The 18740-nt window shown below is 40.8% G+C and overlaps 2 protein-coding genes across 3 annotated transcripts in view; both read right to left on the bottom strand.

Annotated features, from left to right (window-relative positions):
• Positions 1 to 596: 596 nt before the first annotated feature.
• LOC149839511 (uncharacterized) lies at positions 597 to 6556 on the bottom strand. The gene is made up of 3 exons (XM_090002586.1): positions 6243 to 6556; positions 2790 to 4392; positions 597 to 2302 (listed from the first exon to the last, which is right to left on the bottom strand). The coding sequence occupies exons 1-3, from the start codon at positions 6478 to 6480 to the stop codon at positions 2125 to 2127; spliced, it is 2019 nt and encodes a 672-aa protein (XP_089858712.1). The 5' UTR covers positions 6481 to 6556; the 3' UTR covers positions 597 to 2124.
• Positions 6557 to 11982: 5426 nt separating this feature from the next.
• The window catches only part of PDK (pyruvate dehydrogenase kinase), a 43643-nt gene continuing 36885 nt past the window's right edge, over positions 11983 to 18740 (bottom strand). The window contains exons 4-6 of one of the 2 annotated variants that reach the window (XM_090002584.1): positions 16558 to 16705; positions 14695 to 14899; positions 11983 to 12668 (exon numbers count right to left, since the gene is read on the bottom strand). In XM_090002584.1, coding sequence (XP_089858710.1) covers positions 12610 to 12668; positions 14695 to 14899; positions 16558 to 16705 — 412 coding nt within the window. In that variant the 3' untranslated portion in view covers positions 11983 to 12609. The remainder of the gene's footprint in view (positions 12669 to 14694; positions 14900 to 16557; positions 16706 to 18740) is intronic. The other variant, XM_090002585.1, reaches the window with a different exon arrangement.

Here is an 18740-nt window from a genome sequence, read left to right as displayed (position 1 = left end):
CTATAGAGTTTCATAAAAAACAGAATCCGTCAAAGGAGCAACTTGATGCATAGTGATGGTTCTAGTGCTCGCAATAAACCTGAGAATATTCAGATAGGGCGAAATTACAGGAAATTGGGCATTGGGAAGCATCCTTGATGATTACAATTATCCAACTTTCTTATCAAAACATGCACAAAAATTTCATGAGGGGTTGGATGGCATTATTGGGTTGATTGCAGAAAACCAGATATGATATCAATATAAGAAAGAAAACTGTCACAATAGTTTTCATGCTCTGAATCTGAAGGCCATTGACTGCAGTATGTATTTAACAAGTACTATCGTACACCGGTCAAATAAGATTTGGGATTTGAATCCAATTGGTGAGAGCATTCCCCAGCCTGATTAGTGAAAACTTCATAAAATGACTGCACTTAAATGCTGCACGGTGAACAAATGAACAAAAACTAAGAGAGTAAGCCAGCTAGTATCGATGCATAAAAGGAAGGAACCAACACAACCATCCAAGGAACTAGTATAACCTGTAATTGTGAAATCTTGTCCCCGTGGATGGCCATGCTAATTCGGCCAGCCCAAACTCCAACATCAAAATATGAAAGTAGAAATACAAATCACACTGTCAAGAAACATCTTAACATATCAATCACAATTGCAAAATAAAAATATCCAAACATTCAACAAGGAGATATAAAGAAGAAACATGATAGTCTTCTGCATAGTACAAAAGATGACTAGAATATACAGAAAGTGTTTGAAGAATCAGTGGTAAGGTTGTTTGCCAAAGCGTAGCTTGAAGCTTCAGTCCTCCAGCATCAATGCCATAATGGCATGGATCACACATTTGGAATCTGATAATAGGACCCCAGATAAGCAGGGGTAAGGTTGTCCAACATATAGCGCCCATGGTCCAGCTGCATAAAAAACCAAGGCCTTTATGTTCGTTGCAAAGCTAGAAAAGAAAGTGATTACTTGCAATCCTCTTGCTGAAGTCTATGACATATCCTTAACTGAAGCAAATCTCCAACGTAAAATCTTCATACAGGGCATCAAACAGAAATATTCAACAGAAGTTGAACTGTCATCGTACTGTCAATATCATTGCCCACGTGGAGAACAGTGATAGACTAGCGCTTTCACCTTTGTCACAACACCAGTTCAATCTAACCCGGTTTAACCTAGTTAGCTCCATGCTTTGCTTTTTAAATGAGGATAATAAATGGTAACTTGGTAAGTGAAGAATCTTTTACCAAGGATCTCATTTTCACACAAATAAGCCTTCACGAATAATATCTGTATCAGATATAAGGACCAATATTCCTACATATATGGTAAATCCAATAATTATAGAGGATTAGATCTGAAAGTCAGAGATCAACAACCACTAGGTTGCCAATCAAATTTGAGAAGCGCTGCAGGAGACAGAAACAGAAAATATTGGCATGGGCAAAAGGATGGAGTAAACCAAATGAAAGATGGAGAAAAACCAGAAAAGGTCAAGAAAATAGCTTATTCTAAATAGAAAAATGACAATGCCAAATGAGGAACAAAGGGAAAGAAGACGAAGACAAATGATGAACAGAATATAGTGCAGAAATGAGGGGAGTCCAACAGAAATGCAGAATAACAAGTGAAACATGACACGGGATAAATTGCAACAAGTATTTTCCAGAAATTTCCTAAAGTTTGGAATGCTTGTAATCTGAATTTCAAATCATTTCCCCAGAATCAACCAACTATTGGGAGATTAGAGTATTCCCTATAACCAGCTCCATCTGGAGTTAGCCTTCAAATACTTCTAATCAACTAGGTCTGTTGCAAACAAGTCCTAAAAGTCTAAATCCACAGCATTTTGCAATATCCCTTAGTATGTCCAGAAGCATCAGTACCTGGCCTCCAAAAGCTGGGACTAAGAATTACAGTACCACCTTTCCTTCAAACAGAGCCTACGTTCTTCAAACATGTCGTGATGCACCTAGCCTAAAATACATCAAAATTCTCTAACATCCTTACAGCAGCTGTTATGCCATATATTCATGTCATCCTTCAACCTGCAGTTTTTTTTTTTGTTTCTAGTTGTGCATTTTCAATAAATAAACTAGCTTGAGGATATTATGGAACATTTTACATTCCTGAAGAGTATGGCACATTGATCTGTAGTGGTTGCCATCCTAAGCCTGAGCTTGACTGGTGAGGCACTATCCATCCTTTCAAAGTTATTGCAGCATTCAACAATTGAAGTGTTTCACCCAACACAAGATGTTTTAAACATGATTTCTTTAGTATGATCGAAGCATGATACCTGTATTAAAACAGAGACAAGAAAGACTTTTATGTAAGCAAATATCCTTTGTTGACAAAAAGATGCAGTTGATAAACAGTATGCAGAGTCATGTGCTTGCATAGACAGGCTATGCAAACAAACACTCACATCCATGCACACACCTGGGCCATGAGCCAAGCTTCAAAGGAAAGCTGGGATTGTCTCATTAAAAGCTTAGCATGAGCTTGAGCACAACAAAAGCCTCTTTTCATTAAAAGCCTCGGTTCTTAAGCTTGACTCGGGAAAAGAAGTGATGGTTCAAATACCATTCCTCCTTTCAGCAAAATAGGAGATATATACATAGTTGCTTTTAAAAAAGGAAGGCTCAAGCTTGTCTAAGCTAAGCTCCAAGTACTAGCTGAAGCCAAGATTCTTGAACACATTTGCTGTTCCAGGCTTGTGGACAGCCCTACCCCCCCCCCCCCCCCCCCCCCACACACACACACATAGAATCACAGTAGATTACCTGCTTTGGGAAGACATAACGGCTGAACGCCCACCAACAGAAGCTAAAAATTTTGAAAGCCCATCCCAAGTTTCTTTGGAATGCTTCATACTAGTATCCAATGGATTGATGCACTTCCACATCGTCTCATTCTTTGGGAGATAAATTTGGAATGGACCTCCAGAACTGTGGACGACTAAAATTTGTTTCTCAATGGCGCTATCCAAGGCCAGATGCAGGTTGAAATTAGGAATACTTGAATCTCCATACCATATGCAATCTGCAATATTAGCTTCTGAGGGGATTATTTTCTCATTCTTGAGAGTCTGCATCACACGTAGAAGAACCCCTATATGATAAAGGATGGTTTCAGAAGTCTGTCTCTGAACAGGAGCTGGAGGCTGCAACTGATGGCCAAAAGATAGGTGCTTGACGTGTACACTATCACGATGAAAAGCTTGCCCGCTATGTGGATTAGGTATGCCATTTGGGTTAAAAGACTCCTCTGGATTAGGCTTCATACCTGATAATGTATTTTGGCGAAAAGTTGGAGCATTTTGCTTACCAACTTCAGAGAGATTCAACCTGTCAATATTCACTATGTCTGTAACAGGATCTGGAGGAGAATAAGGCCCGTCAGATCTGGAAGGATGATGGTGAGAGCTCAAAGCAGAAGAATTTGGTTGATAAAGATTTCCTGTTGAGAATGAGTGTGGCATTGGAATTGTATTGCTGGGTCTACAAGGTTGAGAATATTGAGAGTAAAAATTAGGAAGGATATTTCCACCATTCCAAGAGGGATCTCGTTGAGGAAAATTAGATGGAGCACCACTAGATGTAAGCTGCATATGACCAAAAGATTGCTGCCTATCTAAAGAACCATTTGACTGTAAAGAACCATATTCATTAAGCAAGGAAGAAGATGATGTTGATGGATGCAGCCCATTCTCAAAAAACGGTCTCTGCTGGGCCAACAGGAGGCCTGAAGAATTTGATCCTATTAGATCAGACTGGCCATACATTTGATTAGGAATTCCAGTTTGCTGCCTGATCGGATTTTGCTTTGAGTCCAAGTTATCCAAGCTAGTGTTTGCATGTTGAGCTCCGGATTGAAGTGACCGAATATCATGGCTCATACTTCTTGAAATATTTGGTTGATTTGTGTTTCTTTTATACTGTTTCCCTTTAGTTTTATCAACAGCCCTACCATTACCGTATAACTTCTGACTACCTGAAAATTTATGTGTATGCTCAGTTTCTGGAAGTACAAACTTCATTTGGAGAGGCTCAGAAAAGGCAACTTTGAGCTTTTCTGTATTGTGTCCATTGACTGGTTGTGCTAGATCACCCGAACCACTTTGCAGTATCAGTGGATTAGGCAATGCTGGACCTCCAGACAACAAGCTTGTCCACAACCATACCGTCTTTGCAGCAGCAAGAAGAGAGGCAGAAACATTCTGAGGCTGTGCAAGTAGAATATTGTATCTCCTCATGCGTAATTGGTGAAGTGCATTTGAGAAGTCCCGATCCCCAGAAATCAATAGATAATTTGCAGGGGCAGAGTTATCGACTGCCCAGAACAGCATATCCACAAGAATTTTCTTGTCACTTGCATCTTTAACACCTACAGGATGCCACAAAGAAAATCCACCGCAAAGTCAAAAATCAACCCCATGCAGACAATCCATTATTAATATCAACAACCTGTCTAAGCAAAACCACAGTAGAATTGAACTGCTAAAGTCACATTAAAAAGTGTTAGCGTCACCTAACACACAATTTTGGAAAGAGAATCAAATTTTCATTGGTCTCCTTTATAAAAAAATTAATTTCTCAAAAAACAATGGTACAAACACAACGAGTGTAGAAATGAAGAGAACAGCATCCACTAGATGCAAAACACATGTAAAATGAGTTATATAACACAGTATCAAATAGTCCATCCACTGTAAGAGGACCAGGTTTAGTTCCAGAAAATGGATATTTGTCCACAGTTTGATATGACCTGCAGCTAGATAAATGGCTAGAGACAGATAAGAGCTTGAGGAGAAAAAGCATAAATGAAGTGCATTGTTTGCCAACAAAAAAGGATTGTTAACTGAAAAAAAAAAATAGCAACCGAAAAGGCAAGAAAAGTACAATGCAACTGAAAAAAGGAACAATCAGAAGATTAATCATGAGAAGAAGAAGAAAAACAGGAGGCAGGGGAGAAGGGAATGGCGCTTGTCCCTGCTGTCCGAATGGAGACAGGTAGTAGGGGCCTGGTGCTCCCAAGGGCCCGTTTCATTGGTGATCTCTCAAAATTTGGGGGAACACGCCTATCATTCCAATGTCTTGACCCCCTCCCAATGTTGAAAGGGTTGGTATTCAAGGTAGCGGTCTGGTTTAAGAGCAGCAAATCAAAGTTAGCATTCACCCTATGGGATGCCAATGGCCAGCTCCAAATTGCATGAGCCTTGTATCTCGAGAAAGAGTTGATAAACCTGAGACACATGCTCTTGATAGAGTGCTGAGTCTGATCAGCATCAGCGAGCAGCCTACTCCAGTGCTCTTCTAAATCAGCATGGTTAAATTGGATGAAGGCGGACTTGGAAGGAAGACGGAAACTTGCAGAGGACTTCCAGGCAATCAATCGCTTATCTAGGAACATCTGGATTAGACCTCCTAGTGTCTGCACGCAAACTGGACATCTCCTCCTTTTCCTTCTACGGGACCGACAGGAAGTTTTTGGGTATAGTAAACCTGATAAACTAGGACGTGAGCTTAGAGTTTTAGCTAACAGCATTCTTTATGTATTTTTGGTGTACAGCATGCCATGTAGATGCTGTATTTTTTAGTACATTTTGCATATAGTCTGAATAAAGGGTAGGGGCCCTCTCCCCAGCTTATCCATCGAAAAAAAACCAGGTAGAGAATTCCGTCAAATGTTAACCCTGAAATCGGAACACTCCTACACTATCTCATCCCAGTTACCAATAAAACAAGTACAATAGATGAATAGAACCAAACAAAAAACTAAAGACTTATAGATCATCTCATCACAGTTATCAACAAAACAAACAAGATAGACGAACAGGAAGATCATCGCCACACTCCAGAGAACCGAAAAGTTAAGGTTTCACTCTATTTCTCAACTAAATTATCATCGAATTCAAAAAATAGGGTTTAATTATGAAAACTAACCCTAGAAAACGCAGGTGGAATCACGAATTTTACCCACGCAAGAAACAAAAAGCGATCCAGAACGACCACGCACCAGACACCATGGCTTCGCGCATCTAATCCGCAAAGAATGGAACAGAAGCGGGTGAAGCAAAACCAAGCGACATCAGTTTGGGGTTTTTCGGTGATTCGACTGATCGATCTGATCAATCGGTAAGATGATAGAGGAACCAAAAGTGGGAGCAGAGCAAATAGAAATAGCAAAGGAAACCAACGACGGTGATCGGAATCGAGGAGGAGAGAAAAGGATACCAGCGGGTACGTGGTTGAGGGCGACGCCGGTGCTGGAGAGGGCGTTCTGGACGGCAGCGGGGATGCGATTGGTGTCTCCGTAGGCGGATATGGAGACAGGGCCCCTGTAGTCCATTTCGGCGAGGGCGGAGCTTATGTTCTGGGCGATGGCGTGGGGGTCAGCCCCCATCGGCACCTGACAGTTCTCTATGTCCCACCACACCGACGTCTTCGCCATCGAGTACTGCGCTTCCGCCATCGCCTTCTCCTCCTCCTCCTTCAATCCCTCTCTCTCTCTCTCTACCGTAACTTCTCGGTCATCGCCTGCCAACCTCTCGCTTTCGCTTTTCTCCGGTGGGGTCGGCTTTTAGCCCCACGACTGCCTATCCGGAAACGTCCGTTTGTTAAACGTCCCTCTTCTTTCCCCAAATAACAGAATTGTCATCGTCCTGGCGTCTCCAATACGTATTTAGCGAGATGACCAAAATACCCTCTGACGGTTGCTTCGGAGAAGATTCGCGGCCCTCATCGAAAGGACGGAAGTACCCTTGCACAGTTCCGGGTCGGATCCTTTTTTAACGTGACTGTTTGGATCTCGACGCGGCCGTACGATCAGAATCTGGTCAATGAGTTTATTTTTTATGCAGCGGCGTTAGCATTCAGCTCCAATACCGCTGATCATTTATCTTAACATTTATAGAATGAACAGCGTGCTTATCTCCAAACATGCTTAGATGGGTGGATGTCAGGTAGGAGATGGGATCAGACCAGAGTGAGTTCTGAGGATAATACAGTCAGACCTCCTTTTGGATGCAGTTGATCTCAAGATGAACGGCATCTAAACCTGTAAAAAATGTGATGCCCATAATTTGGATGGGCTCTACTTTTTTTCCTGATATCGTTCGTGTTTCCATCATTTAAATTGAACTGCTCGGAATGAGCTTTATTTACTGCTTAATAGGAGCCATTCATTTTTAAGATAGCGGCATCCAAGGCGTTACCGTCTGCCTCTGCGAAGCAGGTTATATGTTTCCCCTCCGAACAGGGGAGTTAGCTACATCTCATGTTCGGGGGTCCCAAAGAGCACCACGTATGTAAGCATGTGCGTCTCGTATCCCATGTTTGTCAGCATTAATTAGCGTTGGAGTTTGATGCGATTGCAAAGACTTAAGTACCCTCTTTTCCATTGGTGCAAAAAAAATGACGATTCTTGAAAAAGAGTGGTTGTAAAGACTTAAGTGCCCCAAAGATGATTATTTAAGACCCAGCACTGCAGGATTATCCGAGAAATAAATCTCTCCTGGAGAAGGCCATGAACATCAACCCTCTCACACTCTCTCTCTCCCTTCTCTTTCTGCTTCTATGCACATCCAGCAGAAGATCCTACATTGCTCCATCAAGCACCGACTGACCTGCACATTGACTGTTGTGGAGCCTGATTCAGAGTTTTTACCCTTACAGGAGGAGGGTTTGGGGGCTCCTCCCAGAGTGGGTAGCATCATTCAACTAAATGAGTTGTAGATCCTGATTCAGAGTTTTTACCCTTACAGGAGAGGGGTCTGGGGGCTCCTCCCAACGTGGGTAGCATCATTCAACTTGAAGAGTTGTGGAGTCTGATTCAGAGTTTTTACCCTTACAGAAAGGGGAGTCTGAGGACTCCTCTCAGCGTGGGTAGCATCATTCAACTTGAAGAGTTGTGGAGTCTGATTGAGAGTTTTTACCCTTACAGAAGGGGGGTCTGAGGGCTCCTCCCAACGTGGGTAGCATCGTTCAACTTGATGAGTTATGAAGCCTGATTCATAGTTTTTGCCCTTACAGGAGGGAGGTCTGAGGGCTCCTCCCAGCGTGGGTAGTATCATTCAACTTGATGAGTTGTGGAGTATGATTCAAAGTTTTTGCCCTTATAGGAGGAGGGTTTGGGGGCTCCTCTCAGCGTGGATAGCATCGTTCAACTTGATTCGTTGTGGAGTCTGATTCAAGGTTTTTGCCCTTATAGGAGGAGGGTTTGGGGGCTCCTCCTGGCGTGAATAACATCGTTCAACTTGATTCGTTATGGAGCTTGATTTAGAGTTCTTGCCCTTACAGGAGGGGGTCCGGGGGGCTCCCCCCGGCACGGGTCCCGGGTGTCGTGGTCAAAAAATGCACAGGGTATCATGGTGAGAAAGACATATTTTTGTTCCAAGCAAGGTTGGAAGAAATCAATGGAAAATCCAACAAGGAGCATGCCGGAATCAAGATGTGGATGTCAAGCGAGAATGGTGTTGTGCAACTCAAATAACACAGAATAATAGGGGTCTGGTTTTAGTTAAAATGTGGAATGAAATGACAATAAAAATCGTTGAAAAAATACAGTAATAAACTAGACTCAATAACAAAGACACCACTTTTTACGGATTTGGAATATGACCTTCGGTTAGGAAGATATGGCCCTGACAAGTTGATCCTAATTCGGGTAGCGATTTACAGCGATTTGTTTACTGAATAACACTACAAATCGCTATAGTGATTTGCAGAAGACACTACAAATCGCTATAGCGATTTGTGGAAGACACTACAAATCGCTATAGCGATTTGCGGAAGACACTACAAATCACTATAGCGATTTGCAAAAGACCTGAAAATACTACAAATCATTGTAGGAAAGCCCGATAATACTATAAATCGTTGTTGGAAGGCCCAAAAAAAATTCGCGGCGGGGGGGAGCCTCTGGACCCCCCTCCTGTAAGGGCAAAAACTCTAAATCAGGCTCCACAACACATCAAGTTGAATGATGTTACCCACGGTGGGAGGAGCCCCCAAACCCCCTCCTGTAAGGGCAAAAACTATGAATCAGGCTCCATAACTCATCAAGTTGAACGATGCTACAATCAGTTTGTTTCGTCGGATGACCATCGGATCGCCGGCTCACTATCGGATCGTCGGCTCACCATCGTTTCGCCGGATTACCATCGGTGAAACGATTAAGGTTCGTTTCGCTGGGTAGACTTTGAAAAGTCAACATCATCCTTGACTTTCTGGATGGAGGACATGTTTGTCCTTTTTTTGAACTGTTTGTTTTTTCTTTTTTGAATGAAGGGCATTTTTGTCATTTTTTCAACTTTGAAGAGTCAACATCATCCTTGACTCTCTAGATGGAGGACATGTTTGTCCTTTTTTTTAATTGTTTGTTTTTTCTTTTTTGAATGAAGGGTATTTTTGTCATTTTTTCAAACCATCGCTTTATGAGAAGAATAGCAAGAAAGGGTACTTAAGTCTTTGCAACCACACCAGACTCCAATGCTAAGTGATGTCAACATACACGGGAATACGAGCCCCATGTGCTTGTATATGTGGTGCTCATTCAGACCCCCGAACACAGACGTGAGATTCAGTGAATCATCGGGGGCGAACATACACCACCCTCTGACATGATCCTCCCTCGTTAGGTAGGTCGCTGCATGTTCACCATGCAACAACGCTGCATATAATGCGAAGTCTTATGTGAAAATAAACAAATCAGCGCTTAAAATTGGCCTCATACTCTTCCACTCGTCCCCTGTCAAACTGCAGAGCTAGGGGCTATATGATTGACGGAGGCCGGCTCAGGTCTTGAGTCACCGCGACGGTGTTATTCTTGTGCCGTCCATTTCAAGATGAATGGCCTTCATTTTTTGTTTCTTTTGCTCTTTTTTATGTCATATGTGTTTTAGGTGGAGGGAATAAAGTGTTTATAGACGTCTGGTAGAGAATTGTCTGTTTGCTGGGGATGGTCCTTAGTCTTACCCGCACCACGATTAACTTGCACGTTTGACTCTTTTCTCTTTTTCTTGTTTCTTTCTTTTGAGAAATTTACCGACAGGCGTTTAAGGCATGTCATTGTAATACCTAAGAATTTTTAAATATATAAAATTCATGATTTTTAGGTAAGATTACGTAAGTTTAGATTTGAGAGCGACCCAAACCCGTTGAGTTCGGGTTCGATGTGGGTCTGAACCTGAGATGAAGCGATCAAACTCTGTAGGATCAACCCGTAAGAGGTTCAGATCGACAAAGAATCCAGAAAACTCGTTTGATCGAAGCAGGTCAGATATGTATGTGAAGGTTTTGATCAAGAATCGATAACCCAAGCCTAGAGGAGAAATTACGAAAGAACGAATGAAAGTAAGGGTATAACCGGAGTTGAAACAATACAGATCTCAAAAAATCGGTACAAACGAGAGTTGGACAGATCCATACTCAAGAAAACTCGTTCAATGAAGTGAGTCGTATTCGTAGTAGGTCAGATAAAGATCCATGAACCCTGAAGCCCAATAGGGACAACTACGAAGCGTAATTTTTGTGGAGCCAACACGTGGCTTCCAATTTCTCTCTCTACTCTCTCTACCTTATTTCTTTCTCCTCTCTCTCTCTATATATACCTTATTCCTCTCTCTCTTCACTTCCTCTCTCTACCTTATTTCTCTCTCTCTCTCTTTCCCACTTGACACCCCCCTTTCAGGAGACCGGACCTCCATCTGCCAGTCGTAGCCGACCACCCCCTTTTCGTCAACTACCACCTCTATCCGGCCATCATGGTAGCTAAGCCCCTAGCGTCGAAAGCCCCTCTGCCAGCCAAAAACCCATGTTTGTCAGGGTTCCCTGTCGGCCAAGACCACCTCGGTCGGGGCCACCCTCCGCCGGAGCTCCTTCCTGTTGAGGCCACCTGAACCATCCTAAGTATGACGTCGTAATCAATTATCGCCATTAGGATGAGATTAACTGATAAAATATGTCCTTTAATAGACACTACCACACTAGGAATCCACTCCACACACGTCGTGCTCACTCCTAGCGGACTATGCACCTCAAGACTCCTTTGCCGACAAACAAATGAGTTTTACGAAACTAGCAAAAATGAAAGAATGGAAAGCACCCGAATAAAAAAGTGCAGTGCAGAGTGATCGACTATAGAAAGTATACCTTTGATGACTTTGCCGCTAGGGCACACTTTTTCTGTAGTGCCCACATAGACTCGGGACGCGTTCCGCCTCTGCTGTTGGTTTCATTGTGGTTGTTGCTACAGAGACAACAAATATAACTATTGTTGTGGTGGCAGCAAGTACAGTTGTTGTTGTAGTCGTTGTAGGTATTGTTGTTGTTGGGGTATATATATATATATATATGTGTGTGTGAACTGTGAATATATTAGGCCCATTTTTTTCGTTTTTTTCTCATCCTGCTTCATAGTTTGAAGTGTTTTATGATAGATCTAAACCGTTAGACGTGTCTAGCATGCTCCGGCCCATACTATATAAAATGTGTTGCTCAACCTGGTTACGTAACATGTGTCCCACAGATCTTTGGGCCCCACCGACCCATTTTAACCCCGTTCGTTCGTCCAATACGTGTCTTGCAATAGGAGGGGGCAGCACACTCTTGTGAAATGCTATTGCACCTGATCCCGACTCTCGAGACCTCTCCGATTTGATGCATCACCTCCTGTTATGAAAGGGGATGAGTGATTGCGGTCGAGCAGCAGTTCGGTTGGACAGCGTACTTGTTTTTCTGCAGTTTCAAAGTCGGCACAAACATGGGGCCGTCCATGAAATTTTATGTTAAAAGACGTTGTTTGGGAAGAATACAACTGTTTTCTGTAGAGGCAGTTCTTGTGATGGCTGAATCGTCCAAAAGGCAAGCCGGAAAATCTGGTGAAGTCGTGTTGAGAGCAGCATCTAACAAGTTTAACATAGAATGTCGAGTTCTTGGGAATTATAATGCAACTATTTTTTTTCAGACAAGCCTAAAAAACCACCTCAGTGCTCATGAGCTCTTTTTTTTGGACGATTAAGAACCCTTGCCGAAGCAAGGGTGGGCACTACGACCACCCTGCCTTATGTGGGTCACCTTTGAAAGCTACAGACCCAGCGAGGTTTGATCCAGTGTCTTCATCTCAGTACCCTCACAACCACTCCACTGGCCACGCAGATGACCACAGTGCACCCGCTGTGGTGTGCTCATAAGCTCATTGATGTAAACGCCAGAACCCCTTATACCTACCAGAGAGTACAACCAGCTTCGACTTCATGGCAAGGGATATACATTCCTGGGTTTTGAACTCGTTCCGGCCCAATTATAATGCAACCTCTTTACTTACACATAGAAGAATAAACAGTTGGACTGTCCCTGAAACACCACAGCCATGCAGAGAGAGAGAGAGAGGTTCCCAATAAAACTGACGAATGAAAGAGATTATACATCAACATCATCATCTTTGCCTGCTTCACGTGTGCCACGAGAGACCATATCCTCCTCTAGCGGAGAAGAATTCATTGCAGGGAAATCATGATTTTATGTGTAAATGAAGAATCAAATAAGAAAACCGAGAACAGAGTATGAAGTGAGCATCAACAAATGCTTCCAACTTCCAAGATCAAGGCAATGATTCTTGCGAGTCTCCAAGTCGAGACAGGTGAAGATATGCATCCGTACCTGCAGAAGCCAATTCAAATCAGTAAAACGTACATGCGTGCATGCATATGCGGCAAAAAAGCTAAAAAATAAATTGCATCATGTCATGTATACATGGTATACGACCACAATGGTGCACACAGAAAAAAATGTGGCATATAGCACGTAGAACTGTGTGCCCACACGCGGGCGTGCACACACATAACTGTACAAGTTTTATAACAGACAATGTTTTCAATTCTTTTGTCGTGACATTTAACTAACACGGTGCTCACTTCTATTATTGATATCTTTAACAATAGCTTTTCAACTTGAGGGTCTAACATGGTATGAGATTCTCTTGCAAGGCCTTGCCTGCACCCTTGTTTTTTATTTATATGTTTCAGCAGGTGGCACTCCTCTGCTCAGACTGGGGATATAAAAGGTCTGATTCAGTTCAAATCCAACTAGATTTTACCACATCAAATCAAGTTCCATCTTAAGCTCAGTTTTCAAGAACTCCAAACTAAAGCTGATCAAATCAGGTCTTACCCCTTGTCAGATTGATGAATGATCAACTCAGGATTTTGTTGGATTTGAATTTGAATTTGAATCTAAACTTAGTTTAAAGAAAACCACCTTGACAGATCAGGTAATTAGCTAATAGATCTGGTGGAGCACTCTACCTGATTAAAGGGATTTAGGTTGGTTGGGTATCTGGCATAACACATTCCATTTATTCCGAAGTAGAACCTACCACTGATATCTATCATTTACTCTTCCATCTTCTCTGCACCTGTTGGACGTCCTATATGTTCACCTACCTCTCTCTTTCCTTGTGTTGAGCCAGCTTTTATAGTGAAATTCCATTGCAACTTCAGGTTCACCAAAAAGTCAGATTACTACTAATCTGGTGCAAAATCATACCATTATTCCTCGCTAGGAAACAACACTGATATCTATCATGAACTCTTCCAGAACTTTTGTCTTATGTTACCTAAACCTTGACCAGCAATTGCACCAGTAAACTTGGATCAAATCCCTACTTTTTATGACCCCTCCATTGTCCCAATCTATAAGATCTTGATTGCAGGATCAAATCGTACCATTATCCCTTGCTAGGGCCCGACACTGATATCTATCATGAACGCTTTCAGAATTTTTGTCTTCTTTATGTTACATAAACTTTGATCCTGCAATTGCATTAGCAAACTTGGATCAAATCCCTATTTTTTCTGACCCCTCCATTGTCCCAATCTATAAGATCTTTTGATTAAACTGGCTTTGGTTCATATCAGAAAAGGTGTTCTAGGATTATATAGTATCTAATGAGCCTTGGTGATCTCCATTTGACCTGGATATGTTCTTTTTTTTTTCAAGGAAAGAAAAACACATGATTTGGATATGTTGGATACCCTTTAATGTATTTCCTGCTCAAGCTTATGTAAAACTGTTGGCAGCTTAAACCTTACGGTCAAAAACTGGCCCCCCATTCTACATTATATTCTAACATTTTTCTAAACGCAACTGGGTTTATTTAATACACCACACATCTAAGTCTTCAACAATTGAAATGATATCAGCTCTATTCAATCTCTGTAACAAATTTACAACATAATCTTGCACTACAATATTTTCACCAAAAATTAGATAATCTCACAGTTCTTTTCCTAGCATTTCAACCATTTTTTATGCAGACACTTCCATCTGCTGATTTTCAATCTCATGATGGATGATGCTCTCTCCAAATGCTCTTCTATCAATGGAAGTCGGAGTGTTCTGAATGGAAAATTTTGCTCCAGTAAGAGTAACAATGAAAAGAAACTAATTTAGTGCATATTCCATCATGCATCTTAGAAACCAATCAACAACTGGCATATAACGCTGTATTATAATCAACTTGCAACACATTTTGTCTTATACTGAATCACTACTTCACTGGTCCTTTAAAAAATACGAACTAAGAACTGCATTCTTCCAATATATCCCAATCATTGTAAGGTGTATAAAGAAGAAATATAATGTCAGGATATAGATAAATTCATCACTAGTAGAAAGAGTCACTCACCGTATCCTTCCATGGAAATTATCTGCAAATCACCCCCAAAATACCTTGCATAAAGGCGGCTTATAGGAAGCCCATATCCATAACCAGCCATAGTCACTCCATCGGTATTTGAATTCTCATCCAGTGGGGTGTTTGCAGTACTATACAGGTAGGTGAAAATTTTTGGGAGACCACTTCTTGGTATTCCACCACCTTCATCCGAGATCTGGATAGAAAAAGCAAACTATTAACACCAAACAACCCAATAGATGCACCTATTGGTGTTCAACAGTTGAACAGAGAGATTCAGTAGTACAACAAGGGAACAACGACATGAACAATGAAGATGACAAGTGTTCAAGAATTCTCTTTACTAGTTCTGTGGATAAACATAGTCAACAAGAGACAACTTCATGTTTTCCCTTTGTTTTACTTTTTTTTTTTTGCCCTCCCTTTTGTACATGCATGCCGGTGTCTGGATGCAGCCCAATGGATGCCAGGATGCAACAAACTTGGATCATCAGATTCCAGGGAATAAAGCTGTCATCTAAACCTTCTACAAGTGGAATGGAAGAAAATTGAGAACACATCCAACTAAATTAAAGCAGCTCCAGTCACACCACACTACTCGCTTGTGCAGGGTACCTTTTACATTTCTTGCTATTTTAAATTAGAATAAGGGATCTCAAGGAATAAGACCGTTTCCACTTTTTAAAGTTAGGTAATGAAAGGTGCATAACAGGGAGGGTTGCCCATGTGGCCAGCAGGGTGGGTGTGAGGGCATTAAGATGAAGATGCTGGATCGAGCCCCAATGGTGCGTGGGTGTGTCCATAGCTTTCACAGGTGGGCCGCGTAAGACAGGGTGGTCGTGGACCCACCTGGGGTTTACCTTGCAGGGGGCTGGGCCCATTAAGTGACCCGGTTCTCAGCGAGGGTTCCTTGTCATAAAAAAAGGTGGATAACAATCATTTCCCTATTTCACCAAGACAAGCCAATATATCAGTTGTGAAAGAATGTGATAAAAAATCTGACCCATGACATGCTTCCTAGGGCTATGTCACATGGATACACAATTTTGACTCCTGTTCCATATCTTCTTATATACAAGTCATATTGGAAACTTCCTAAAAATGGTTGTATGCCCCTTATCCGCAGATGTATTCATGTGACATAGTCCTAGGGTCTGGAAAAATAAAACTCAAATTCAAGGAAGCATGCACACCTATGTCACATGGGTACGGCTGCGGGTGTGGGTATGCAAGGTACGACACGGCGATTTCAAAATTTGCTGGTACGGGGACACAGCAGCTATATATATATATAAGAATTAAGAGGATGATATTTTGATATTTTGGAAAGATTGTGGGGGTGTAGGAAAATTTTCTAAAAGGGAGGGGAGTTTAAAATATTGTTTTATATAAAAGCAAAAAGGTAGTGTACGAAGGGAGGGGACCAATGCCTCTCTCTCTCTCTCTTTGAGGGGGGTAAGTTTGACCCCAGGGCAAACGACAAATTTTTTTGGGTCGGGTTAGGGTTGGACCCGACCTGACCCAGCATCTACTGTGACCAGTACCCGTACCCGTGTCAGACCATGTGAACAAGGGTACGGCTACTGGTCTGCCGTGTCTATGTGACATAGATGCACACTGAAAACCGCAAACGAGAAATGAATGTTTCTCTTTCAACTATATTTTCAATGCTTGCACAAATCATACCCATCAAGGTTCAAGTAACCATTCAATGACTTGGTAAAAGAAAGCATGTACTAGATCTGACTACAGACCAATCCACTCAAAAAGGAAAGAGAAGAAATTGTTTATTAATAGATATATAGGACATGATAACTCTAAAAGCTCATTGCAGTGAAGTGCTGAAATGTATACCTTGATTGTTACATCTTCTATTCCATCAGCAACAATTATTCTGATAGGAGGTGATTCATCATCAGAGTTCATGAATCGCTCTTCAACCGCACGCAAAGAATTTTTAACCAATTCAAACACCATGAGATGTAGATGTGAAGGCACATAGCTGTAACAAATTCAAACATATCAAAGATCTTGATGGGAATAGAATGCCATCAATTTCTCACTATGAAATAAAGCAAATAGAAAAGCAGGCCAAAATAGCTTTTTCAATGGAAGGTACAAAATCATATGCGCTGTTGACATTAGTTTTTAACAAAAATGCATCTGATGGTGAATAACATCAAAGATAACGTAGTATAACATATAGAATCAAATAATACTTTTAGATCCTATTAAAGATTTATCACTGCTACATTTATTTCATATCTTAGTTATGTTAAAATATATATGTTTGTATATGTATATATATATATATATATATATATATATAATCTGTTTTGTATTAGTTTGCCCAATAGGGGCATTTTTTTCTTTTCACATGGAATTATAGTTGTTTATTAGAAACAACTATATTTTTGTTTTTCTTATTTTCTTTTTCAATTTTATTTCCTTGCCATTGGGGCCCCACTCCATAGAGTCGTTGGGGACCCAACGGTCATAAATATGACCGTAGGGAGATTTTGATGGGAATAGAATGCCATCAATTTCTCACTATGAAATAAAGCAAATAAAAAAGCAGGCCAAAATAGCTTTTTCAATGGAAGGTACAAAATCATATGCACAGTTGACATTAGTTTTTAACAAGAATGCATCTGATGGTGAATAACATCAAAGCTAACGTAATATAACATATACAATCAGATAATACTTTAGATCCTATTAAAGATTTATCACTGCTACATTCATTTCATATCTTAGTTATGTTAAAATATATATGTTTGTATATGTATATATATATATAATCTGTTTTGTATTAGTTTGCCCAACAGGGGCATTTTTTTCTTTTCACATGTAATTATAGTTGTTTATTAGAAACAACTATATTTTTCTTTTTCTTATTTTTCTTATTTTCTTTTTCAATTTTATTTTCTTGCCATTGGGGGCCCCACTCTATAGAGTGGGGCCCCCAACGGTCATAAATATGACCGTAGGGAGCTCCCCAACGACTCTATGAAGGGAGCTCCCAATAGCCTCCTCCTTTAAGTTGAATATAAATAGGGGAGGTGTTCCCCTTATTTCTTTCAATGCTTTCAAGCATATTATTAATAAAATCATATTCATTTACTTGTTGGTGTTACCCTTTGTAGGCACTTTGTATTGTCCCATTGTGGACTTTTGCTTATACACTTTTGTGCCTATTATGCTTTTGTAATTGTCCACGTGTGGGACTTGTTTTATGTTTTTGCACTTTGTCTGCATACTTCGTTACATAGTATTAGAGCAATAGTGCTCTTGGTCTCTTGAAAAGTGACCATTGAAAGATCGTGATTCGGGGATTGACGTGTTTGCGGTAACTCAAGTGGAGGGGCTCTTCTGTGTTCTTCCATAATCCTTTTTCTCTCTTCTACTAAGCCAAAATGGAGAATGAGCAAAAAATTAATCTCTTTTTCAAGTTGAATGGTACCAATTACATGATGCGAGCATCCGCCATGAAAAATAACATCGAAGGAAAGAAGCTTTGGGGATATATGATGTGGTCTATTTCAGAACCTCAACTCAAACTCACCAAGTTGAAAGGAGGTCAAAAAAAGGCTTTAGAAGGAAATGTTCGCATAAAACCTATTAAAGACCATCAATCCAAGATAAAAGATTTGAAAAGTAAACATGCGAAAATTCTTGCATGGTTTATGAACAATGTTGAGATCAAAATATGTGCCAACATCGCTAAATTCCGCAAGACAAATGAGGCATGATTTTTTATGAAAGGTATGTCTAAACAAAAAGATCTTGCAAGGCAATTCTTTCTTTAAGAAAAAATATGTACCATTAAACAAGGGGACATGAGTGTCCGTGATTACTTTAGCACTCTTAGTCCCTTATGAGATGAATTATCTCTTCTTGAACCCAAGTGGATCGCTAATAAAGATGCTGAACTAAGAAGAAAGCAAATAAAAAACAAGCACTTTTTTCAATTTTTACATGGGCTTAGGCCCGAATATGAATAAGTTAGATCTTCTCTTCTTCATAGATCTAAGCTT

Source organism: Nuphar pumila, chromosome 4 (assembly GCF_984573655.1).
Source record: "Nuphar pumila chromosome 4, dmNupPumi1.hap1.1, whole genome shotgun sequence".
In the NCBI taxonomy this organism is placed as follows: domain Eukaryota; kingdom Viridiplantae; phylum Streptophyta; class Magnoliopsida; order Nymphaeales; family Nymphaeaceae; genus Nuphar; species Nuphar pumila.
The sequence above is the reverse complement of the archived record's forward strand: the minus strand, read 5'-3'. Positions and strand labels throughout refer to the sequence as shown.